This window comes from Dermacentor albipictus, chromosome 2 (assembly GCF_038994185.2).
Source record: "Dermacentor albipictus isolate Rhodes 1998 colony chromosome 2, USDA_Dalb.pri_finalv2, whole genome shotgun sequence".
NCBI lineage: Eukaryota > Metazoa > Arthropoda > Arachnida > Ixodida > Ixodidae > Dermacentor > Dermacentor albipictus.
Genome location: NC_091822.1, coordinates 166,647,754 through 166,672,960, shown reverse-complemented (window position 1 = coordinate 166,672,960; position 25,207 = coordinate 166,647,754). Strand labels below are relative to the sequence as shown.

At 43.4% G+C, this 25,207-nt stretch overlaps 2 protein-coding genes across 4 annotated transcripts in view; one reads left to right on the top strand and one right to left on the bottom strand.

The window, feature by feature from the left end:
* The window catches only part of LOC135910691 (ubiquitin-conjugating enzyme E2 J2-like), a 29,600-nt gene extending 7,203 nt beyond the window's left edge, over nt 1-22,397 (top strand). For 2 of the 3 annotated variants that reach the window (XM_065442734.2, XM_070534377.1), the window contains exon 7: nt 1,384-2,627. In XM_065442734.2, the coding sequence (XP_065298806.1) occupies nt 1,384-1,587 (204 nt within the window). In that variant the 3' untranslated portion in view covers nt 1,588-2,627. Of the gene's footprint in view, nt 1-1,383; nt 2,628-22,105 lie in introns of those variants that run through there. The other variant, XM_070534378.1, reaches the window with a different exon arrangement.
* LOC135910689 (DNA repair protein REV1-like) overlaps nt 7,858-25,207 on the bottom strand; it is a 30,529-nt gene continuing 13,179 nt past the window's right edge. Inside the window, exons 11-16 of the mRNA XM_065442732.1 lie at nt 22,132-22,329; nt 17,395-17,489; nt 16,242-16,437; nt 13,819-13,927; nt 10,665-10,770; nt 7,858-9,467 (exon numbers count right to left, since the gene is read on the bottom strand). Of these exons, the coding sequence (XP_065298804.1) occupies nt 9,350-9,467; nt 10,665-10,770; nt 13,819-13,927; nt 16,242-16,437; nt 17,395-17,489; nt 22,132-22,329 (822 nt within the window). The 3' untranslated portion in view covers nt 7,858-9,349. The remainder of the gene's footprint in view (nt 9,468-10,664; nt 10,771-13,818; nt 13,928-16,241; nt 16,438-17,394; nt 17,490-22,131; nt 22,330-25,207) is intronic.

Sequence of the window (25,207 nt, the reverse complement as noted above, 5' to 3'; positions counted from 1 at the left end):
GATATTGGAGAGAAAAATGTTAGATTTACTTTGTTGCAGACAAGAATTCGTTGTATCTGTGTTTATTACACTGAGGTTTGACTATCTCTAGCTTTGTTTACCAGGAGTTGGAAAAAAAACTGTGGCTCTGCTTAATATTCTTTTTTTTCCCTGCCTTAATACAGAACAAACCAACCGTAAAACTACAAAATGCAATGCCACGTAAAAAAGCAGTTTTAATGAGTGTTTAGGCAGACTTTCTTTGCACTTTGCACCATTTAGTTCCATTTTAGTTCTACTTTTTCCAGTATGTTCTCAGTATTTGCAGTGTATATTTAAGTATGTTTTATCAAGTTCTGTTCTCAGCAAATGGTGCTCGTTTTTCATTATTTATTCACCGTAATATGTTATGTAACCCCTATGTAATGCCTGTAAAAGGGCCTTTAGGGTACATGAATAATAATAAAAGAACACCTGTGCCGAAAAGGTTGAGAGCCAATCGCGAGGTGCTTGTTTCCCTAGTGTTTTGATGGTATAAGGCTGGCCGTGCATCACTTTCTCAATTGTCTAACGTGGCAGTGGTGCCCCTACAACCAAGTAGCCCCTACCGACCCAACACGAAATGTCTCCCCAACACACTTGCTCCCCTTCCCCCAAATGCCCTCTCCTCCTCAAGACCAGGTAACACTGCTGTTCTGTTTAAGTGAGTTCTTTTTGCCGATATTCTAGTCTACCGTGTAAACCGGAATATAGGTCGAAATACTTTCTTCAAAGAAGCAGACAAGACTTACGTTTTGTTTTATAGCTGTCTTTAGCAGAAGGTGAGTCATCATCTGGCAACCTACAGCGTGCATGTTGGTGAATGCATAGCCAAAGCCATCTCCATAGCCAAATGCGATTGCTGGGGCTTTTTTTTTTTCTTGTTGCTGTGTGTCGTGTGTGCTCCTCCATTCGACCTCGTGTGTGATTTCCCTTATTCCTTTTAAGATAAAAAGTTGTAAATTTCGTTGAAGCAAATGGCAACATAGCAGCACAACATCAGCTTGGTGTTATTGCAAAGCGTACCGTACTAGCGGGCACGAAAAGGAAAACTGTCAGCACGCAACGCACATAAACTGTCATTTCATGGGCATTGTGCTGTGCAGACACAAGATGCGCTTGCACACTTTGTGCAGGAGCTTTCTGCAAGCTCGCTGCCAATGACAATGCAGTCAGTTTGCTGCAAAATTGCAGCATTGTTGGGAAAATAAACGCGTTTCCGTGATTTCCTTCTTGTTGCTTTTTCACTACAGGGTAAGGGGGTTGACCTATACTCCCACTGGACCTGTATTCCGGTTTATACTGTATTTCACTTTGAACCAAAATTCGGAGAGGGTGACATCGCTGGTTTCAATGTCGATGCAGGAAATCAAGGAGCAGATACAGAAGAGGAAAACGGAGGTGGAGGCGCAGAACGCGTACCTGGCCGAGCGCAGCATAACGGGCAGCAGCCTGGGCGACCAAGGGTACGGCCTGTTGGGCAGCACCCTAGCCAACATTTTCGTCATCGTCGGCTTTGCCGCATTCGCGTACACCGTGAAGTATGTGCTGACATTCAGCGCCAAGTGACTGCGGCCGCCGCGCGCACAAGAAGACCCAAACCCATGGGGAGTTGCGCGTGCGGACAACAAGGGACTCAAAAGAAACTGAGAAAAAAAGAACAGAGGAGGAACAGGGAAGGAAGATTGTGTCATGCCGCCAACCACTTTAGCATTATGTACATAGCTATGCGCGTTGTTTCTATGAGAGTCAGTTCTGCCTGGCGGTGACAAACAGTGGCAAAGCTTGGCCCTGACGCTTTCGAAAGACGGGTGGGACGAGGGACGGCACTCATTGTCCCGGGCCTCTTCACTTTATTCCTCCCCTCGCTCAAAAAGCAGGCGATAAGTAAATGACAAAATGCTTGTGCTACTTCGGTTCTCGGAGAACTGGTTTGTCAAATGTTGCCTGAGTGAGTGTTTCAGTTTGTGTTCACCTATGAAATTGCAGCAATTTCTGGGGAATTCTTTAGGTTGGTTCTGCACTCTTGGAGCTTGGATTGCTAAAGCTGTTTTGCAGTGAAAAAAGATCTGCAACCGTTCGTTAAACGTTTTGTCAGTGTTGTTGGTGTACTTGTGAAATGAACAGTTGTCACAATGGCCATATTTCATACTTTTGTTCTGTATAGCTTGCAGCACAGTATTTTAATGCCATACTACTAATAGCAGTGGTGTTCATCACGGGGCAAGTGAAAAGTTCAAAATCCATGCTAGGGAAAAATTCTTTTATGGCATTATCAGCAGCTTTTGGTGTATGTGGTTGGCATTTTTTCTTTTTGATGAATTTCTGTATAAAAGTAAAAAAAAAAATGTAGTTATATACAGGGGTCTCTGTGCAAATTGTGCACATTGTAATGCCCGTGTCGCACGTTGTTTTTGTTATGGGGTAAACACTATGTACAGTTAACAAATTGCTATGAAATTGAAGCTCGACGTGTTCTGGCTGAGACACTATCCACGTTTGGCATCGGATATGCGCTGTCCGATCAGAGACGTGAGAGGCCATATTCCTGAACCTTGTTAATGAAAGAAACAAAAGTGTGTATGATATTAAAATTTTTCAGAACGAGACGTTTGTTTAGTGTCCTTTGTCAGCATGTTCTCTGAAATGTGCTTGAAAATAATTTACTCACCCCCTCCCCTCCCGCACCCTTCTTTCTTTATTTACACTTTGAATACTTCACTGGATGCGCTGCGAATAAGCTGTGCTAATTCGATTCCTAGCACAAGCAGCTAATGTTGCTTGCATATTCAATATCTGTGCTTGCTTATGCTGCCCCCATTCCAGAGGCCATTTTTTTCCCTGTAACGCATGGTGCCCCCTAATGAGCGGAGGACTGCTGTGCTGATGGTATTGGCACCAGACACCTTTTCAGGACGTGTCTCTCTTGTTGATCTGCACCATGGTTGAACCTGGTTGCACTGTACTTTGATGTCTTGAATTACTGTCTGAATCAAAGGGAGGAAAGTTTAAAAAAAATGTTTTGCGGGTTTACGTGCCAAGATCACAATCCGATTATGGAGGCACACTGTGGTGGGGGACTCCAGATTTAGACTACCTGGAGTTCTTTAACATGCATGCAAATCGAAGTACACGTGCATTTTTGCATTTTGCCCCTTCGTAATGTGGCTGCCACGGTTGGGATTGAACCCATGGTCTCGAAGTCAGCAGCTAAATACTGTAACCACCGAGCCATTTTAAGTGTAGGGTTAATGCCTCGAAATTGCATAGTGAGCTATGAGGGACACCATAGTTAGTGTTGGATTCATATTGATTTTGCTTCTTTAAGGAGGCTAGCTTAGCAGGACACTTTGAGGTACTATCAGACATTGTTCGGGATATCATTGGCCTTAGTGAAATTAGAAGAACTGGTGAGGCTTATACAGTGCCGACTAATGGCCATGCCCTCTGCTATAGAGGTCTCCCAGATAAGCAATATGGGGTAGGATTCCTAATCCATAAGGACACAGTGGACAACATTGACGAATTCTACAGCATTAATGAGAGGGTAGTAGTAGTCACAATAAAACTTAATAAGAGGTATAGATTAAAGGTAGTACAAACCTACGCTCCAACATCCAGTCACGATGATGATAAAGTAGATCAGTTTTATGAAGATGTTGAATTAGCGATCAGAAAAGTGCAAACTCGATATGCTGTAGTAATGGGCCACTTCAATGCAAAAATGGGGAAAAGGCAGGCTGGTGATCGAGCAATGGCAACTACGGCGTCAATTTTAGGAACGCTAGAGGAGAGATGGTGGTAGAATTCAGCGAAAGGAATAAGCTGCGAATAATGAACACCTTTTTCAGGAAGCGAAGCAACGGAAAGTGAACCTGGTAAAGCCTTAATAGTGAAGCAGGAAATCAAATTGATTTCATACTTTCTGCCGATCCCAGCATAGAGAAAGATGTAAAAGTGACAGGTGCAGTGATCATAGGGCTAGGATTCACCTCAATTTGAAGAAAGGAAGAGTAAAATTGGTCAAGAAGAAATAGGTCAACCTAGAGGCAGTAAGGATAAAAACAGACAAATTCAGGCTGGTACTTGCAAAGAAATATGCAGTGTTAGAACAGAGAGATGAAGATAACATAAAGGTAATGAATGAATCCATAACTAGGCTGGCTTCAGAGGCAGCAATTGAAGTGGGAGGCAAGGCACCAAGGCAACCAGTAGGCAAGCTCTCCCAAGTAACAAAGGACCTAATAAAGAAACAACAAAGAATGAAAGTGTCCAACTCAAGAGATAAAATAGAACTTGCAGAACTGTCAAAACTGATCAACAAGGCAAAAATAAAGGATATTCGAAATTATGTGAGAAAGACTGAAGAAGCCATAAACGATGGGCGCAGCCTGAAATCGGTGAGAAGGAAACTTGGCTTAGGACAAACCAAGATGTATGCACTGAAAGATAAGCAGGGTAATATCATCAGCTATCTTGAAGGTACGTAACAGCAGTGAAAGAATTCTGTACTGACTCGTACAGTACCCAGAGGAGTCGGGAAGCCTCAATTAAAAGCAGTAATGAACAGTATACAGAAACTCCTCCTATAACTAGAGAAGAGGCCACAAGGGCCTTCCAAGGCATGAAACGGGGGAAAAGTGGCCAGAGAGGATGGAATAACAGTCGGTTTAATCAAAGATGGAGGAGACGTAATGCCTGGAAAATTGGTGGCTCTCTATATGAAGCGTTTATTGACTGCAAGAGTCCTATAAAACTGGAAGAATGCAAACATCATACTAATCCACAAAAAGGGAGACATTACAGAGTTGAAAAATAATAGGCCCATTAGCGTACTCCCGGTATTATATAAAATATTCACCACGATAATTTGCAATAGAATAAGGGCAACACTGGACATTAGCCAACCAAGGGAACAAGCTCGATTCAGGAAGGGTACTCTACAATGGATCACATCCATGTCATCAATCAGGTAATAAAGAAATCCGCAGAGTACGATCGGCCTCTATATATGGCTTTCATAGATTACGAAAAAGCATTTGATTCAGTAGAGATACCAGTAGTCATAGAGGCATTGCGTAATCAAAGAGCACAGACCGCTTACGTAAATACCATGGAAAATATCTACAAAGGTTCCACAGCTACCTTAGTTCTACACAAGAAAAGTAGGAAGATACCTATAAGGAAAAAGGTCAGACAAGGCACAATTTCTCCAATGCTCTTCACTGCGTGCTTGGGAGAAGTTTTCAAGCCGTTAAACTGTGAAGGCTTAGGAGTAATTATCGACGGTGAATATCTCTGCAACCTTCGGTTTGCCGATGACATCGTTCTATTCAGCAACACTGCAGACGAGTTATAACAAATGATTGAGGACCTTAACCGACAACGTGTAAGAGTGAGGTTGAAAATTGGTATGTAGAAGACAAAGATAATGTTCAATAGCCCGGCAAGGAAACAAGAATCCAGGATTGCCAGTCAGCCTCTAGAGTCTGTAAAGGAGTACATTTATCCAAGCCCATTACTCAAAGGAGACCCTGATCACAAGAGGGAAATTTGCAGAATAAAAATAGGTTGGAGTGCATGCGGCAGACATTGTCAGATCCTGCCCGAGAGGCTACTACTGTCATTGAAAAGAAAAGTGTACAATCATTGCATTCTACCGGTGTTAACATATGGGGCAGAAACTTGGAGGTTAACAAAGAAGCTCGGTAACACATTGAGGACCGCGCAATGAGCGTTGGAATGAAAAATGTTAGGTGCAACATTAAGAGACAGGAAGGGAGCACTGTGGATCAGAGAACAAATGGGGATATGCGACATTCTAGCTGACATCAAGAGAAAAAGATGGAATTGGCCACGCCACGTAATGCGCAGCGCAGATGACTGGTGGACCTTGAGTTACAGAATGGGCACCAAGAGAAGGAAAGTTCAGTAAAGGACAGCAGAAAACTAGGTGGGGTGATGAGTTGGAAAATTTGCCGGTGCAAGTTGGAAGCAGTTAGCGTAAGGCAAGGGATATCCCAGGGAGAGGCCTTCGTCTTGCAGTGGACATGAAAATAGGCAGCTGTTGATGATGATGAATTAGTACGACAGTGACAGAATAAATTAAACATGAAAGTTTGAGTGCCACAACATGCTTCAAGCGATTTCGAAACAAGTACCTTCTCTTCAGGAAGATTTTACTCGTCAGACAGCTGTGCTGTTGGAGATGCATTGACAAGGAACAAATGCTGAGAGCTTCAGTGGTTCATGAGGCAGCAGTAGTGGCCTCTACTACGATGCACAAGGCAGTCATGAACCAACACTGGGATGAAACAAAGTTTGGGCCAGCTTGTGTCGCAAAGTGAAAAATTACAGGACGGCATAAAGAAGGAAGCAATCAAGTGCCATGCAACTCTGAATGTGTTCTGCAACTTCACCTGCGCAACATACTGCTCAACTGTCTGATAGCTTATGTCAGTTATTGCTGTCTCGCAACAGGCCTTGAATATTATATTAGAGATATGTAACCAAAGGGCACACTTGATTCACATTCACCAATGAATGGTCACCCTTCTTTTACTATTATTGCAAAGATACTGCCCTTATGCATATATTACTAGAGATGGCTTTGATGCTATTAATGTGAAAGTGTTATGTGCCCTATAACGTGAAAATTCGGCATAGTTGGCGTGACCAACAGGTGGTACCAAAAATGGCTGACAGTGCAAAGCAAAAAAAAAAAAAAGTAAAAAAATGCTCATATTGACATTAAATTTCTCAGGGAGGTTCCTGTAAACAAAGTAAGTTAATGCCTTTGAAAAGAAAATTTGGTAGATTTCGGTCTCGGAGGGAATCAAACCTGGGCTAGCAGGATATGAGACGAGCATGCTTCCCTGACGCTACAGCAGCTCCACGGTCCTGGCTGACTAAAACTGTGCCTAGTGCGTGCATCATTAGGCACTTGATGGTGCAACCAATGGGGAAGAGTTGGCACAACATCTTGTGTGTATAAAATGAGAGCGTTCATGGCGTTCCGACGTTTACAAACGGTATAATGCTTTCACATTCCCTCACATAAGCAGTCTTAAAGGGGCCCTGAACCACCCCTCGTGCTTGGTGAAATAACATAGTCCGCGGGTAGCATACGCTGTTGTGAACATCTCGGCCAAGTTCTGTTGTCGTATGTGGTCTGTGGAGCTCGCAAGCGGAGTGCGAAGTCGCCTTTTTCTCAAACGTTCTCGTTTCAAAAATTCCATGCTCTTCGCTCTTTTCTGTGTGCTCTATTTTGTCATAAAGCACACTCCAATATGCGGCTACTATTGGTCGCTGCGCTCAGCTACACCGCGGCTGCCGCAAGGTGGCGCCATAAGTACAGTGGCTAAGCGCACTGTGGGTCTCTGAGGACAGCCGAGTTTGGCTTACGTGTAGCGCGGCATAGGCACCAAATCGGAAATTTGAACTGCGCACTACGGTTACGTCTCTGCCGTAGCCTTCGCAGTGCAAGGCATTGAAGGAGGAAGGGGAGCACAGCTGAGGCTGTTTCCGCTTCTACTGAGCGCATTGAAGTACTTCTTGCGGCAAAGTGGTTCTGAAATAGCCTATCTTCACTTCAAATGTCTTTCTCCGCTTCAATAAAAAGTAGTTCAGGGCCCCTTTAAGTGTCTCTGCTGAATTTTTATAATTCAAAAGCAATGTTTTTATCAATACTGATACTGTTGGAAAGCAGATTTAAAAGTGTTAACGGTGGCGATTTTAGTGAGGCTACAATAACAGCATCTGGCTGTGTTCATATGCTGTTGTAGGTGGTGCAGCATGAAGCACTAGAGAGCAACAGAAAGTGTACGGGGCATTGCTGGGTAAATTGGAAAATCATTTTATTTTTATAAAGACAAGAAAGACGCTTCATACATACTTCACAAGTGCAATGAAATGTTTCAACAGTGTCCAAACAGTAATATACATAAATAATGTTTATATGAATAAATATAACACCATGCATGTAACTTATTACTATGAGGACAAAGAAGAAAAAAAGGCCTTCTGAACGCACAAAACTTCTTTCAAACCAAAATCAATAAACAACAAACACTCGTTACATTGAGCTTCATGACGCGCAATCCTGTACAAAGAGCAGGATGTATAACTCCTCGGCACAAGTATACGAGGTTATTAAAATCATGTAGAGAATGCAGCAAACTCTAAGCAACACTGGGACAAACAGAAGATATAACCTCTGGGCCTGACATGCATGACATGCATTCTGTAATGGCGATAAATGTATATTAAATAGAAAATACTTTGCCCGACCGCGATGTGTTACTGTTTACAGTGACACCAGACATGTAGATAAAAGCAACAATGCTGACATCTTGGGATGTTACCAGTCAACCAAAGCACATGGAACGTTCGTTGAAACAATCTTCTCGTCTACAGCTGAGTCGAGAGGCACAGCCTTCTCTTTTGATGACAATAGTTGCATGACACCAAAACCCTTCAAAACATTCTGGCCTTTTTTGAAAAATGTCAACAGATTTGCACGATCATGCTGCTGTTCCTGTCTGCTTCTCTGGTATTACGATAAAACAATAACAGCGTTGCATACACGTCGGGACAAATCCCTCAGAAGTCCACCAACCTAGCTAATTTGACGCTGGTAAAACACTACGCAGCTCACCGGCCCAACAAGTTTGCAAATACAGAGGCTTTCCAGTTAAATCTTCGTCAGCGGGTAAAGCAAAGCTTTGCGTGGGCTCATCTCAATTAGATTGAAATGCTTTCAATTGCACTACAGCGAATGCTGGTGATATGCACCATTGCTCGGTGCGTGGTACGCAGGCAGTGCCAGTGCCCCCAATGTTACGTCGGCTCAAAGATGCCGATCGTTCAGACAAGGCGACCCGAGCCTCGAAGAAGTGAGCAATATAGTATGTGTTTGGAATGCTTCGGGGAGAACGCATGTCACCTTCATTCAGTTCATCAACAGCCAGCATTGAAAATGCAATGAAGGATACCCGTTTTTAAACACCGGCAGCTTTTTCTTTCCCTCCATAACATTGTCTTTTAAAAAATCAACGGGGATGCGCATGTGAAAAAAAAAAAAGGAAAAAAAAACACAGACATACAAAAGCTCAGACATGAGCTTGTCGTAAAGTTATAACAAGTTCTCTAGTTGATGCTAGGCCTTTCGAAACAAGCATTCCTTTTCTTTCTTTCCTGCGGCAACAGTTGTTGAAATGCCTGCAACAGTGCAAAAAGTGCGTGTAAAACTAGAAAAAAAAAAAAGAAAAGCAAAGAAAATGTGGCTGTGGACAACTCAGCCCGCATGTAGTAGTAGTAAAATTGCCTTTTTCTAAAATATCGGCACTTTCATGAAGTGCCCAAACACCTGAAGGACCTCGCCTTGCACAGTGTTGACGACTTTCATGTATGTGTCTTGCCAAAGCTGGGCCCCATTCTTCTGGACGGTCCTGAAAAGTGCAAGTAACACGAAAGTGAAGTTGGATGCCCATTGAAGGAGGAGAGAAGCTAGTCTCAACAGAGACCATCACACAGCTTGCACCTGCCCATCACGCTGTTCTCTTTGTAAGAAGAACACCTTGCAGTGTGCACATAAGAAACAGATGTTGCAGTGCACATACACAAGCGCCCAAGAAACTTGACAGGAGGATGGCCGGTGCAGTAGCCCAATTGGTAAAGCACTTCATACGTAATGCGAAAGATGTCGGTTCGGCTCCTACCTGCGGCAGGTTGTATTTTCGCTCGCTTTCATTTCCTTTGACCTTATTATTTCCACATTTCAATCAAACAGGACAACTCATTTCCTCTATGCATTCGCAGGCTTCACTGTTCTGTTACTTCGTATGGTGGTGACTGACAAAAAAATCGCGCCTTCCAGACCCCTTTATTATTCTTCCACAGGACACAAAAAGGACCTCAAGTACACACTGCGGCCACTCTTCTCCTTGATTTTTGTTTTGAGAGTTCAAAGGTGTGCCGGCCTATCACGTCCTCCTCTGATGCTCAGCAGTACTAGGCAGACTTAGTCCGGAATTCTTTTTTTCCCTGCTTTTAACTGGGTTTTAATTGAAGCGCACTTGTTTGGGGGGGGAATCTGTCAACAACTAGGTGCATTTCTTCTCCCGACATGCTTGTGCAGTTGTGGTTGTATTTTGCAATGTGTATATTTTTTTCATTGCGAAATGTGTAGGCGCGGGAAGGTTTAGGTGATGCTAAAGCCCGTCTTGCACTCTCACGTGACATGATAACACACACACACTCTGGTTACCTTCAGGCATCTTGTTTCCTGGGGAATTAACAAACTGGAAGTGATAAATTGAGAATTCCCTCAACTGCTGTTAACAGTGCTGTTGTGTCTGTTTGAGCATGCAATCATCACTTCAAGACGTGCAACTTCTTTCTATTGTCCACTGTGGAACAGTATACAATACAGACTTTCCTGACAGGTGCAGAAGGCAACAAAAGGATGTCGTATATGGCTCAGGACTTAAAGCGGCCGACACAGTAACCTAAAAAGATTAAGGGAGAAAAAGGACATTGTTACTGCGATTACAGTGCCCAGTATATTTTACCCTTTTGGCTCTTGTCTCTCCTGAAACCTTATTTTTTATAAGCACATATAGCAAAGTTGTCTCCAAATTGCTCACCTGTGAAAGAACTTGAGTAGAACATCTAGCATTTCCAGGTTTCGCTCATGGACAATGCTGCACAGGACATTTGTCCACGCTATCACATCCGAATTGAGAGCAGCATCTATGAAGAGAAAAGCGTAATTAAACAAACAGGCTTGCAGGACACTGTTGTCTATATATTTTTCCAGTGCTCGGCAAACTGCTTACTATGTTTACTTTCATTTGTGACAATCTGAAACGGGTCAACAATAATGCGATGATTAAACAGAGCAGTCCCAAGTTCTGAAAGTGCTCTGGTCACATTTGCAGCCATGGAAAGTTATGTACAGCAGCAAGCAAAGGCTTGAAGACTATGGCATTAGCAGAAAGTACAAATGTCTTTAGCACAGCTTTGCAATGCGGAATCGCTTCAATAGACTCCATTTGTTGAACGCATGCATGCAGGCTATATTGATTTTAGCCGGCATGCCCAGGCTGCGAAGAAAATTTTTTCTTTGTGCCGCCATTCATCTTCAATCTTGTTGCTCGACACTGTGCGAGCTGTACTGGGCCAGAATGAGGCACGCATGGGAAACGGCTAAAGGCATTTTGATTGAAACTGCCTCTGGAAGGACTTGTGACAGCAAGTTTGGCTTTCTTGCACATGGTAGTGCTGCTGTTTGTGCTCTTGCCCACGGACAGCGGCATCAGGTGCACGTTGGCAAAATTGTGCTAGCAGAGCACATAAACGATGCGTGTTCAAAAAGAAAACGAAACTTTTGAAATAGCATGCCAACTGGCAACGTGAGCGCACTGCAGCTACTTAGCGCACACAGCGGCAGGTTAAGACAACAAACTGCCATTTGCCGCGTTTCACATGAGCATTAGTGCCAAAATGACAATGAAAGAGCTTGAAGAACAGTGTGTGCGTGAAATTTTGCTACAAAGTTGGCAGAACTTTCACAGCGATTTATATTGCTTAACAAAGTGACTGTATGAGTCGCACGTAGTGAGTGGCTTAAGCGTTTTGAACGCAGCAGAATGTCGGTCAGTGACAATCCCAAGCCTGGACGACCTTCCACATCAACAGATGATGACCATGTCGAGAGAGTTCGAGCTGTGATTTGTGGAAATCATTGTTTAACTGTTTGAGAAGTTGCTGATGAAATGGGCATCAGTGCAGGATCATGGCATCAAATTTTGAGTGACAAACTTGAGATGCGTCATGTCAGTGCGAAATTCGTGCCGTGTTTGTTGACTGAGCAACAGAAACAGTCCCAGGGTGAAATCAGTCAGCAACTGCTTGCCACTGGCAATGACAATAAAAACTTCCTTAAAAACATCATAACAGGCGATGAGATGTGGGTTTATGGCTATGATGTTGAAACAATGGTGCAGTCATTGCAGTGGGTGGACAAAGGGTCTCCTCGGCAAAATAAAACGTGGTTGAGTTCGTCAAAGATCAAGGTGACATTGTTTTTTTTTTTACTGCAAGGGCATGGTCAATCGGGAATTTGTACTGCATGGTCAGATGGCAAACAAGGAAGTCTACCAGGGAATGCTAGAGCATTTGAGGGATGCTGTATGCAAAGACGCCTGAATTATGGGAAAACCCGAGTTGGTTGTTGCATCATGGCAATGAGGTGGCTTATGTGTTGCTCCTTGTCCTCTGCTATCTAGCAAAAGATCACAGTCCCGTTGTGCTCCATCCACCATATTTTCCGGACCTTACCCCAGCAGACTTTTTTCTGTTTCCCAAACGTGTTGAAAGGATGTCGTTTCCAAACCATAGAGGGGATTCAGGACAATGCGACAAGAGACATGCGCGTGATTACAGAAAGTGCATTTCAGGAGGCTTTTCAAAGATGGAAGAAACAATGGGAACAGTGTGTTGCCAGTAGAGGGGACTACTTTGATGGGGACAGTGCTTAAAATGGTGTACAATAAGCAATAAAGATGTTATAGCAAAAGTTCGTTTCTTTTAATACGCCTCATGCTTACTAAATGCCAGAAGTGCAATGAAGCCTTTGGCAGTGAAGATTCCTACTTGATAAAGCCTATGTGTTTGCTGCTGTATAGTATTGTGGTGCCACCTAGCATGCACTTGGTGAATCATGGCTGTCACGACAAAGTTCTGTTGCACACATTTGCAATTTGGCATTTCTTAGAGGGAGGGGGGAGGGTGTGATTAAACAGGACATATACGTACCGCCAGATGAGATATTGCAGACCAGTGTAAACACCGAGTTTAACCTGCTATCACAACTACACGTTTGCATGACTAGGCATCTTGGAGGCACGCACGAAGTCGCGAAGCTGTGTAAACAAAAGCAACTTGCTATTGCAAGGAAAGATACTAGTCATAACATCTCTCAGGAATAAATCATTTGGAATGTGATATGCTCTTTGCTACGTGGCCAACTGGTAAACATTCTGTGACCCCAAAGCTTGGCTCTACGAAAAAAACCCCAAGGTGAGGTGAAATGGCAAGCATGGAAAAAAGAAAAAGCGTACCCTATTTCACTTTTCCCTATTCGCATCTTATTCCAGCCCTTTGACACACAGCCACTTCTCACACATCACCAGGGGGGAAAAATGCAAAAGTGTCCAAAAGCACCAATTCATTTAATACAAATGCATAACACATGTATTAAAACTCACTGTTTAAGCACGCTGCTAGTGTGGTAGACATTGCCAGTTGACAGTCTTTCAAATTGTCTCCTGAATACTGTAGCTCTTGGTTTTGGTCATTTCTCGCTCTACAGCTGTTCCACAGATGTTGTGTGGAATAGCTGAAACTATACATGTTGAACCCTCTGGCATGCACCAATCCTTCAGTGCAATTTTGTAGTGACTAACCACAAAGGGCAGAAACTGTGAGTGCAATAGCTGTTAGCTGTTGCTTTCACTGGGTTGATTCCTGCTTTGGTTAGAACTGCAACTTACCTCTGCAGGTGCCACGAACGAGCGTGCAAGACGCATGCAGCTCCTTTGGAAATTGTGCTTTACGAGCACTAGTTCATGTGACCTCCACAACAAGCTTGCATCTCGTGAAACAGCTTCAACAGCTTTTTTCCATGTCATTATGTCATCCTCCGATTCATGATCTTGAAGCTTGCATTGTTTCTGTTCCCTTTAGCCAACAACGACATCTCCCCAAAGGCCATCCCAGAAATGGCGCGGTACATACCGTTGGTTGTGTTAATCCACTGCTGCAGCAAAGCTTTGACTTGCTCCATCTTCTTTTCCGAGTCAATAACAGACTCAAACGTTTCTACAGCTGTCTGTACAGGTTTGGTCTAAAACGACAAAGACAAAAGAGGTTAGACACACGCTGAGGTTCCTTCCTTGCGAAAACAAGCAAATTGGCCATAATATTTCATTACATGCTCTTGTTAATTACAATTTGGTGTTTAACCCTTCCACGAGCGGAGGGAATCATACTTTCTACCTGCTAAATGTGTGTAGCAGGGCAATCGGAAGCAATGCTTCGCCATCTCACAAAAACTTTGAAGACAAAAAAGAATTTTGCAGAAACCATTGACTATTACCAATACAAGTGAATAGCTAAAAGGTTCTAGAAGCTGTCTGGTTTTGTTAAAAGAACAATGCACTGGACAGCTTGTATTATTTATTGTGAGGAAATTTAGGTAGCATTTTGCAGATTAATTGTGTAATTCTGTAGAGAACTGAGCCGTTAACCAACACATCTGCAGAAGTAGTATAGTTTGCTATACATATAGTCGACTTCCGTTAATTCGACCCTGACGGGACCGACGAAATTGATTGACTTATTCAGCGGGTCAAACTAAATGATGCAGAAAAAAACGCTGAGACACACTGCTGATTCACTTGGCAGTATTTGCTCAATTGTAACCCGACTCAAACGCGCACCCACTTTCTATGCATCTAAAGTAGAAAACTAATACAGGAATGAGATTAAAGCTCCTAAACATAGCAAAAAATTTTAACAGGCACCCAATTATTTAGCACAAGAGTGTGCTAGGGTCTAATATGCGTTTCACAGTGGCAGCTGGTTTTCTAAATTCAATTTCGCCACAATAAATTAATGTTATGCGGTAAAGTATACGAACGCCGTAAAGCTGTTTGAGTTTCGTATCCAACTGCACCGCGCACGCAAATTTGCCGCAATTTTCTTGAAAAAGAAAATACAAAAAAAAGGAAAGCCATGCATTAGAAGTGGGCAAATGCTGTAATCGGACACTGTGAGTTGCGATTATTGCTTGAAAGTTTTCGTGGAGCAGACTGAAAATAGGTGTTTTCGATGGGAGATGATGTACGTTCAATGCAGACACTGTCCCCTAGGCTCTGCGCAGACTGTTCCAGTTTGAATTATGCATCCAAAGCCAATTTTAGGATCGAAATAACGAATGTTTGGGCCCATAGATATTCATGGGGGACAGCCGGGACCTTCGATGGGGATAAAATTAACCAAAAAGCCGAATTAACCAGAGCCAAATTAACAAAAGTTAACTGTACGAGCCAATTCACCATATGTATGCGGTCTCCAGCAGCACAAGCACTGGCGTGGAAGGCAACCTGCAAACCTTCAGACACCCCAAACCTCTTGTGCGATAGCATGCTAGTCTCAAAGAGCTTAAATAGTTGGCAAACAATGCACGCCAAAACTTGGTTGCACAAGAGCATGGTGCCTTTGCATTGGCGCCTCTGTATCGGTGGTGACGGTCTGACCACCACAGATCACCAAACACGAAAATATGCAAAAAAGTCAAAGGAAGCTATAACCTTTAAAAATGAAGTGAATGAAGTAAAATAAATGAAAAGTGACCAAAGTGAAGTGAATGAAAAATGAGGCTGCTGCAAAAATGGGTCTACAGAGTTTTCCATGCTTTGGCCGGATCTTGGTGATGCTGTCTTGTTGATAATTTTGTGCGAGTTGGAGCTGCGTAAAAGATTTGAAACAATTACTTTCTTAGAAAAACAAAAAAACAAGATCTTTTGAAGTGTCATTTACTTGGACTCTGTCGCAAGTCTGTTATGTTGTGAATACATACACGTGCCCGTACTGCAGCATGAAAGCAGCCAAGAAAGCACACATGGTACCTATGCCACGGCTGCGCTGCACCACTTTGTGCAGACATCTTTTCGAGTCAATGTTGTAGAAAGTTTACAAAATCGTTTTTTTTCTTGCTTTCAGAGTTATGGGAAGGCATCCCAAATGTCCTATAGCTTTGTGACGAAAATCCTTTTTTTTTTTAGCTGTGCACTTTATTGGGCAGTAGGAAAAATACTTGCCTTCAGAGTACACCCTCAAACATTTTACACAGGCATTCAGAAAACAAACAAATCGTATTTCAGCTCCATAAGTGTGACACTGTAAAACAATGCATTCTAAAGAATCAGCATCTTTTGGTAATGAGAATGGTAGAGTGTTTCATTCCCCTATAGTGCGGGGGAAAACAAAAAATTTGAAAATGTTGGTTCTTGCTTGGCAAGGAATAAAATATTCAGGGTAATCACATCTGTCTAGCTTTGTAGCTAATGGATGGACATATGGAACAGGGTGCCATGAGGATTTGTTAGTTTTGAGGATAAGGCAGATGACATCAGGCAGATGGAGCGTCTGCTTACCATGTACTCCTTGAGAGAGTGGCATGCCAGGAGACGTGCTTTCTGCGGGCTGATGCTACCTTTCGGTGGCCGACCTCTTCTCCTACCCGTGGGTTGTGCTTTCGTCTTCGTTGATGCTGCTGATGATGGGGGCCCGCGATGGCTGTGGTTTGAACTTTTGGTGCTGCCGACACCACTAGTGCTAGCTGCTGTCTCTCTGCAAGATGAAAAGAAAATATCGATTTAAAATTCTGGGGCTTTATGTGCCAAGAACTGTGATCTGATCGTGGGGCATGCTGTACTGGGAGGCTCCGAATCGATCCTGACTGCCTGGGGTGTGCACCTAATGCACGGTCCACCAAGAACGTTTTTGCATTCCACCCCCAGTAGGATACGGCCGTTGTGGTCAGGATTTAACATGCATGCTTGAGTTCAGCAGTGCAACATTATAGCCACTGGGCTACTGTGACGGCTACGACAAAAAGAGCACTCACATGCAAGCCATAACGATTTTACGAAATGTCACTGCCACTTCTAATAAATGCTGCCATTAGTTTGCTAAAAGGCTACAAAAGTTGTTCTTGTGCACATTATACATAGGCCAAGTCAAGACAAAAATCCCTTAGCTGAATGTCAGAAGACTTGGCACACTGGTGTGCCTGCCATAGCTTGTGCTAATGGTTGTGCGGGCAGAGGCACCAAGACTGAAACTGGAATTTAATAGCGCCACATATTGGATTAACGACCTTACATTGCTAAAACTGCAATTTTGTTATCGATGCTTGGTGAAACAGTGCATTAGAAAAGCATAATCACCAAGTTAATTCAATTTAGACCAAGGCGCTGTGCAATATTCAACACTATGGTGTCACGTGCAGTCAAGAGTGGGAAATTCATTGCCTTTGAGTTCATGGCAGTCGTTCCTGAAGCTACTCAGGCAGACTAAGGCAAAGGTAAAGAGTCATTAGGAATTTATTGTCGTGTTAAAGTAAACCTAGTCTAAGCGAAACTAACAAGAGTTTCCGATATCTTCATCTTCCATTTAGCAAGGTTCGTCTTAAACGGAGTCTATTGTAGTTATCTTTACACAAATGTAGAGGACAGCTATAGGAATACCACATCTATGACTCTACAACAGCACAAGACAACACAGCAAAGGTAGCCCATCACTCACTTTGAGCGCAAAGGATTTCGCCGACTTTCTCTGTACATGGTCAACACTTCATCCTTTATGTCAGGAGGTAGGCTGTCCAACACAGCTGGGTCAATCTGTAAAGGATACTTCAGTTCAAATCCAGGCCTGACCTGCCCACAGAAGTTTTAAGAGGACGCAAGTGGAGAAAAGTATTGTAGAACCCCGTTAAAGGGAGGGAAGACGGGCCTTAGAAGGCCGAAAGTAATGAGAAATCCACTTTTCAAAACTGGCATTTTCGAAATCGGCAACACCTTTTGCACAGATATGTAAAGTTTCTGGCTTCGTGGATTACTATTTCTGCTGAAAGATGGACTTGTAATGTGCCTATAAGATGGTGATGATGATGATTTGGGATTTTAATGGCGCACCAGCCGTGCAGACTATAATGCAGCAAGCACATGAGCATATAAGGAGAATCTGAGTCAAAATTTACACTAACTAAATCAGTGCTTTTGCCACGACACGAGTTTGTCGGACACGTGTTACTGTGGTCATCTCGGTCTCATTTGAAACAATGGCATCTCATCTTCATTATGCTTGCTCCGTGCATGTGACCGTGGTGCGCCGTCGTCTGCTTCATGGTGTTGGCGTGCACACGTGCATGCACCATTTTATTTGGTGTGGTCACCGGAGTGTGCAGCTATCGCCTGATCGGCGAAGAAGTTCTGCACTACGTGTAAATTTGGAAGACAGGTGAAGCGGTAGTTGGTTGAGAGCTTCAGTGAACGCCCCTGGTGCCCGAAGACTCTGAACATCCACTCGACTTGCCACTATAGGCCTAAAGCCAGAGCAGTGAACTTGCCAGCTGCCAACAACATTGCGGATGCCACGACACACAAACCTTGCTGCCACATCAGCGAGAACACAACTGGAAAAAAGACAGAAGCGAGACTACAGCAGATGTCTGTTCCAGCAATGAAACGAAAATGAAACTTTCTCGCCGAATGTGCTGGCACCGCGGAACTATCACTCGATGCAACAAGGTTCCCCAGTTGAGAGTTTGGAGCTGTCAAGTGCCTTGCTTGCGGTTGCAAAGTGCAAGGTATGTAAAAGTGAAGTAAAAATAGACAAAAGTGAGCGGTAGTATGGCCTTGCCATCAAGTAGCTGCTTGTGCGTGCAAACTGTGCGGCGAGACATCATCGCGAGTTTGCCGCATGTCCATGCAAACCAGATCAGCCTGTTTATTCTGAATGTGCTTGTCGCACGTGCTATGCAAGTGACTGAAAATCAACAAATGGTGCTAAATGCTGCGCTCCCAAAAAAAAAAAAAAAGAGAGAGAGAGAGAGAGAGAGCACATCTCGGCACTCCTTACGAGTTGTGAATGTGGAAGCATTAATGTCCAATTTAACGCCACTGAGCGGTCCTTCCAGTTTTGCACTGCGAGCAATGAACTACAGCGGTACATGCTGCCTGAGCCAGCAAAGCAGCAGCAGCCTGCAGTGCGAACACTGCATGCCACCGATGTCCTGCGCGAAGAGAGACCGAGGAAGCAGCAACGGCCACCAAGGCCGGCAGGTGCGCTCAGCAGCTAAGCCCAGTGGGGGTGAGAGAGAGAGATACCGAGTGCGCCAGCTTCCGAGAGCGAGGATGACGTGGCGTTGCGGGGTGATGTCCTCTCTTCTCGCGCAACACCTGGCACACTAATGCATATCAGGTGTCCCCTCTTGCCAGCTCTGCTTCGTCGAGGCGCACCCATGACGTGGTGTTGCCGCCAATGGGAACTCCGTCGAGACATTGTCGTGACGTGGCATTGCAGCCACTAAGAATTTTCGTGCCGTTTCGCTGCTACAGATGACAGATGCTGCCTTTTTCACTCAGCGGGGCATTTGACGCTTTCGCATCAATAAACATCACACAGAACAGCCATCATATGAAAATGTGGCAGGCACATGTGAAGACCAGCCACTACTTGTGGCACACAGCTGATGAGGATCAGCGTCATTTTGTGGAATCGGCAGGCAAGTCCGCTGAAAATCAGCAGCAAACTGTGGAAAAGGGAGACCTAGGTGCAGAGAATCAATGTGACTACCGTTGAACCCAAGTACATCCAACTCAAAGGGATTGCGAAATAGTTAGATATACTATAGATAATTCGAAATATAAGATATACCTATTTGAAGCTTATTTAAAAACTCCGCACATCTCAAGTAGTCACATAAAAATGTGAAAAGCCGGAATGTACCGATCCCATGATGCTCTAGTCGCTCATTAAAAAGGTTGAGTGCCGTCCATTTTTTGTGGATCGTTTGTGTCTGGCAAGGAGCCCCTGTTGCAATCTTGAAGCAGCATGGCGATTCTCTTTCCAACAACGAATGGCTGCAGGTGGTATGTTTCACTGCCACAATGGTTACTGCTATTATTCCCACTGCTATTAGGCTCCACCACATGTGCCTCGATGTCACTGTGAGGTTCCGTATAAATTCCAAGGGCGATAACGCCGACCCTGCGCACCCTACGCTTTATGTGCGAGTGAAAGTATGCAAGGGGAGCTGAAAATCGCGGCTCAATCTTGCCCGCGTGAAAGGGACGAATGCAAAGAGGAAGCGTGCTGTCTTTTCTTGAACACGAGGCACCAAACGTCGGGGAGTGCCAGGGGGAGGGAAAGGAGGGGAGGCGGCATTCTTTCCGGCTGCAACTGCACATGTGGTGGCTATGTGCGGTCGTATTTTGAGAGCGATCTGTGTTGGGGGCAGTCTAGGTATGTTGGTGGCCTATAGCTTTTTACGTGCTGTGTGTCCTTGGCGCTCGCTTTGCGTTGAAGCGATAGACAGCACGAATGTCACTTCGCTCGCTGCTGCTGCTGCGTTTCCTCACGCCAGCGTTTTGACAGCGAGTGTCTGCAGTCGTCGAGTGTGATGTGTTCATGTTTGCTGTGTGTGCTGATACCATGCTTATTAATTTAGTTAGCAAGCGAATGTTTACAGGTTGATACGGTCTATAAAAGTACTGTCCTTACTTCGTACGGCTGTCTGCTAATTTGCCATCGCAATCGATGCTTCGCCTTTCGGGAGAAACTGTCTTTTTTACTCCATGGCATGTACCGCCTTTGTATATTCAATGCCTTGACAGCATCTGCCAGAACAGTGCCGTTTCGTCAACATGAATATTTCCGATGATGCGAGAGGTGATCGCAGCTTGTTAGGAGAAGCACACTTGCAGGGGCGCAGAGCGGCACATCATTCATTATATGCAGAGTACAGTGCTACACTTTTGCATGGGATTTCTAAGGGGATGTTACAACTGTTCGTCACAGACGATAATTCAATATACCCAGCTTTGACATATCTGGTTTTAACTGCAACACCTGGAGTTTACTGTCTTACCCTCTGCATCAAGACTATGTGCCTGGCACTCACTAAGGTGTTTCAATTGTAAATATGTAAATAGATTAAGTTTTCTTTGTTCTTTCCTCAATTTTATCAAAATATGTATTTTGGTCACTTTGCTAGTTTCTAAAAGCGATGTGTTATGATATAGAGCAGCTACAGCTATGCACAAAGCCTATTATGTAGATCATGTAAGGCTGGGAGCACATTTTAAATTTGCTGTCCATAAATTTTTAAAATTCGATTTTGCTTTTTCTCCTCAGTAGCCATGATACGAACAGTGCACTTTGATAATCTGTGAAATGAATAATTATGATTTGGTTTTAGAACTACTTCTAGTACTGCATTTATTGCACATTCTAATATCTACCTATCCAATAATATTAGCTTTCTGCTGAGCATTTCTTTTTTTCTTATTGTCTCCAAAAACAATGTAGTAGCAGCTTTACCTATTTCCTGAATTACTTGACCTACAAAAAACGTAATTGCATATTTGAAATCAGCATGAAACACTTACTAATCGTATGTATTTTAACTATGTATGGCCATAAAGTACAAAAGATATACCTCCACGACCCATGTTCCCTCTTAAGGTTAAAGGGCCTGTTTGATACTTGCTGTCCATCGAACTGTCCCCCACTGTCTATAATTGCTTTGAAAATTTTCATTTTTTAATGTCTACATGTGAACCTGGCCTCTCAAAACCGTAGAAACTGAGCACCTTCATTTTGCAGTAAAGAGCTGTTGACATTGCATTTGGTGTGAATTCCTTCCTTCACACTGGCTGTCCGTGAAAGAGTATTCTCCTCTCTACTTGCCCCTACACCCTCACCTTGCTTTAGAACACATCACCAGATAGCACCACCTTCCTGTGTTGCAGTAAGGCGACTTTACATATAGGGAAGATAGAGGTTTTAATTAAGAGAAAGAACACAAAGTAGAGATAGGCAAAGTGTTATACTGCAACAGATATTGTAAATATAGCATGCTAGCTGGCTATCAAAGGGTACGCCATTAGAAAGCATTGTCAGTAGTGGTAGCAGAATAGCGGTAACAAAGAATTGAGTCGCTGTCCCACATCGAATTGTGCTGCAATTCCACAAAGCTTCAAGGACGTCACCAACACAGCGTTGCAAGTTCCCCCAAGCTACTTTTGGTACCGTGGAAGACCTTGTGAACACAGAACCACGAATAAATAACCACATACATGCAATAGTTTGATAGCTCATGACTCATCGCTGAAACTGCAGCATAAAAGTTGTTCACTGTCTATGATGCGTGGCTACTGAAACGTCGTGCAGATCTCCCCATAATGTGTTTTTTTTACTTGTTTCTTGTTCACAATGTGGCCTTGTGATGCAGAAGAGACATCGTGCAAGCCTGCTCACCTCCGAGAACGCCGGAAGACTGACGGCCTTGGGTAGTGACTCCGCCGTGCCATTGGTCGTTCCTGCCTGTCCGGAGCTCGGCCCCGCTGCTTCGTGGTTTTCGGGTGGCCTACTAGTTGTGAGGAAGTCCAGCATGGTCTTCACACCGCCTCCTTGTCCCGATGGTAGCGGCTCCAGTCTTCCGACTTGAATGCCCACCTGTGAAACAAATTTAGTTCTGTGGCTTTTACAATGTCTTTATTTCTAATACATTGTAACTGTGCCTATTTCACGAATATTATTATTCCCAGCTCAAACAGCAGCCATACATCTGCGCACCGCCATCACGCACGTCTTGCCGAATTGGTCATCTGCTGAAAGTTTCACGCCAACGTGCCCGTACGACCACATTTTCCAAGTCATTTTTCCTCCAAACAGCAAGCGACTGGAACGACCTTCCCCATGAAATTGCAGACATCACCTGTCCATCAATCTTCCTAGAAAAAGTTACATCCCACCTGTCATCATGAAAAAAATGTTTTACTTTCTCATGTTAAGAGGAAGCTTTAGCTCGGGCCCAACTCCGACGTGGCCTATTCAAATACATGTAAAAATGCAAAAACGTTTTTCTGAGATAACCCCTGGACCGATTTTAATGAAATTTGTTGCATTTGAGAGAGCAAGTTAAATCCTAGTGACTGTTGGTCACGGAATTTCTATTTAGGTCCTGAATTTTGTTACAGAGATTTTCAAAAATACGATAGTTTGAAAAAAATAGAAGCACAAAGTTTACAGATTCATAGCTCTGCATAAAAAACAGATATCTCGGTTCTGTAAATGGGATCCATTAGATCATTGAAAGCGGACAAATTCGATACATCATTTTCTATCTTACGTGAATTTGTTACGTTGTTTACAAGGATTTTGCAAAAGCTATATTTCCATATTACTAAATTTTTTGACATTCATGTGTAACATATCAGTTTGTACACTTTAGATGTACTATTAGTATATGCAATTCACGGAATTGTATTATCAGTTTTCGTTGCTGAGTTATGGAGTTGTAAACTTGATAGTTTCGTTTTCTGAAAATTTTCGATTTTTGCCAATTTTTAATAAAAGAATTGACAGCCCAAATAAAAAATCCGAAACCAACAGTCACTAGATTTTAAGTTTTTCTTTTGAATGCAACAAACCCTTCAAATTTGGTGCGGTGGTTGATGAGAAAAACAAATTCTGCTTTTACGTGTATTTAGATAGGAGCACCCGAGCTAAAGCTTCCTCTTAACCCCACCCCTTATGTAAAACCCCGTACAAGGGGGTCTTTAAGAAAATGAAAATGAAATGAAATGAAATGAAAAACTAATCAGGCACCTAAACTATAGAAGAAATTCAATTTGAAGACCTTGTGCCATATCTCACAAATGGGGTTCTGCATGCAGCCAGGTTGCAAAGCGATTTGCAATGCAATGCAATGATCAAGCATTTCACGTGGCATGGGCCCAACATTACGGTTGCGATGCTCGCACGCGTAATGAGAACACATGGGATAGTTCCCCACCTGTGGCAAGTTTCTTTTTAATCCACTTTCATTGCCATTAATTTATCATTTCTTTAATTCAATTAGTACGTACAAGTAATTTCCCCTATGTTGTCCTTGGGTGTCTTTGTTTGTTGGCTTCTTATGATATGATTAATAAAGCATTGGGCCCCTTGGTTAACCCCCTTTCCTCTCAGTCATTACACGAGGCAGGCTTCTGGATACTCAGTAAAGCCTCGAACTGCACTTAGACTGCTATGCACAATAATGCAACCACTGGAAGCCAACTATGAACACTTTAATTAAGTCTTCCTTGTTGCCCTCCCGAAGCTGTTGTCTTCTGTGTCGTTTATATTCCCGCCACCTGGAAGCTCTTAAGAAACACTTTTTGAAAATAGTAAGAAAACATTGCCGATCCGTCATAGAGGCTGCTGTGAACATGCAAGCCAGTATTAGGGTACTGCATGCAGCATGGAATTTACATTCTAGTGTCAAAAAAAAAAAAAAGAGTGAAAAATCGCTCACTCTTGTTTGCGCAATGCTGTCATGCAGCGTCATCGAAAGCAGCTGGCCTACTAACACTATTGGCTGATTTCAAGATCACGAGAGCATTCTCAGTAATACATAAATTGCTAATTTTGAGTTAAATAAAAGAAAGATATGTATGTCTGCGACCTTTGAAAAAATATATCATTCACTCTTTGCAATGTGCGTAGCTGCATCAGCTGCATGTGGCCTCTGAGATGGCAGCGCCATGCTGTGTAGTGTAGACCACCACGGCTGCCACGGGGCACCGCAACAAACCCTTTCGCTGCCGTGACAGTTAATGTTTGGCTGGGGCGTTGCCCTCTTAGCTTCTCTACTGCGTAGCTTGCAGCGTGCTAGCGGAGACAAAAAGCGAGAGAAAGTTGAGTATCGGCGCAGCAACTTCACTTATAGTTATAACTCCGTGGTTGCAGATCAAGAACAACTGCACTGCAAGATGTACAGAGTGAGACCACTATGGTAACATTACCCGTGTAGCTTCCACAGTGTTGCCTGCTATATGTAAAACAGAGTACAGTGCCATCCAGAAGTGGCTAATGGAGATTAACCAGCACATGGGTATGCGTGTGAATTACATGGGTATGCATCTGAATGTTAGTGCAACACTCTTGTTTTTCTTTTTTTTTTTTCAAAATTATTACACTGCGAAGTGGGGCGCAGGCCTTACACGAGTAAATATGATAATACAAGTCAAACCTCAATATAACAAGCATGGATATAGCGAATAACTGTACATAAAGAGGTAAATTTCAGATGTGTCTCGCCGATGTTAGCATGCAACGAATACATGTTTATAACGAATGTTGGATTATAACGAAGGTATTCTTGAGTCGTGTGCAATATTGGTATAATGAGGTTCGACTGTACTTTTCTGGCTGCATCTCCCGAGTTGTTCACTTCAAGCACAAACCAACTCTTCTAATTACACCAAAGAGGTTAGTTTATTTTAAAAGTGCTGATGCAACTGTCCACACACGTAGCCATGAAAGCGAAGCTGAGAGTCTCTGTTTG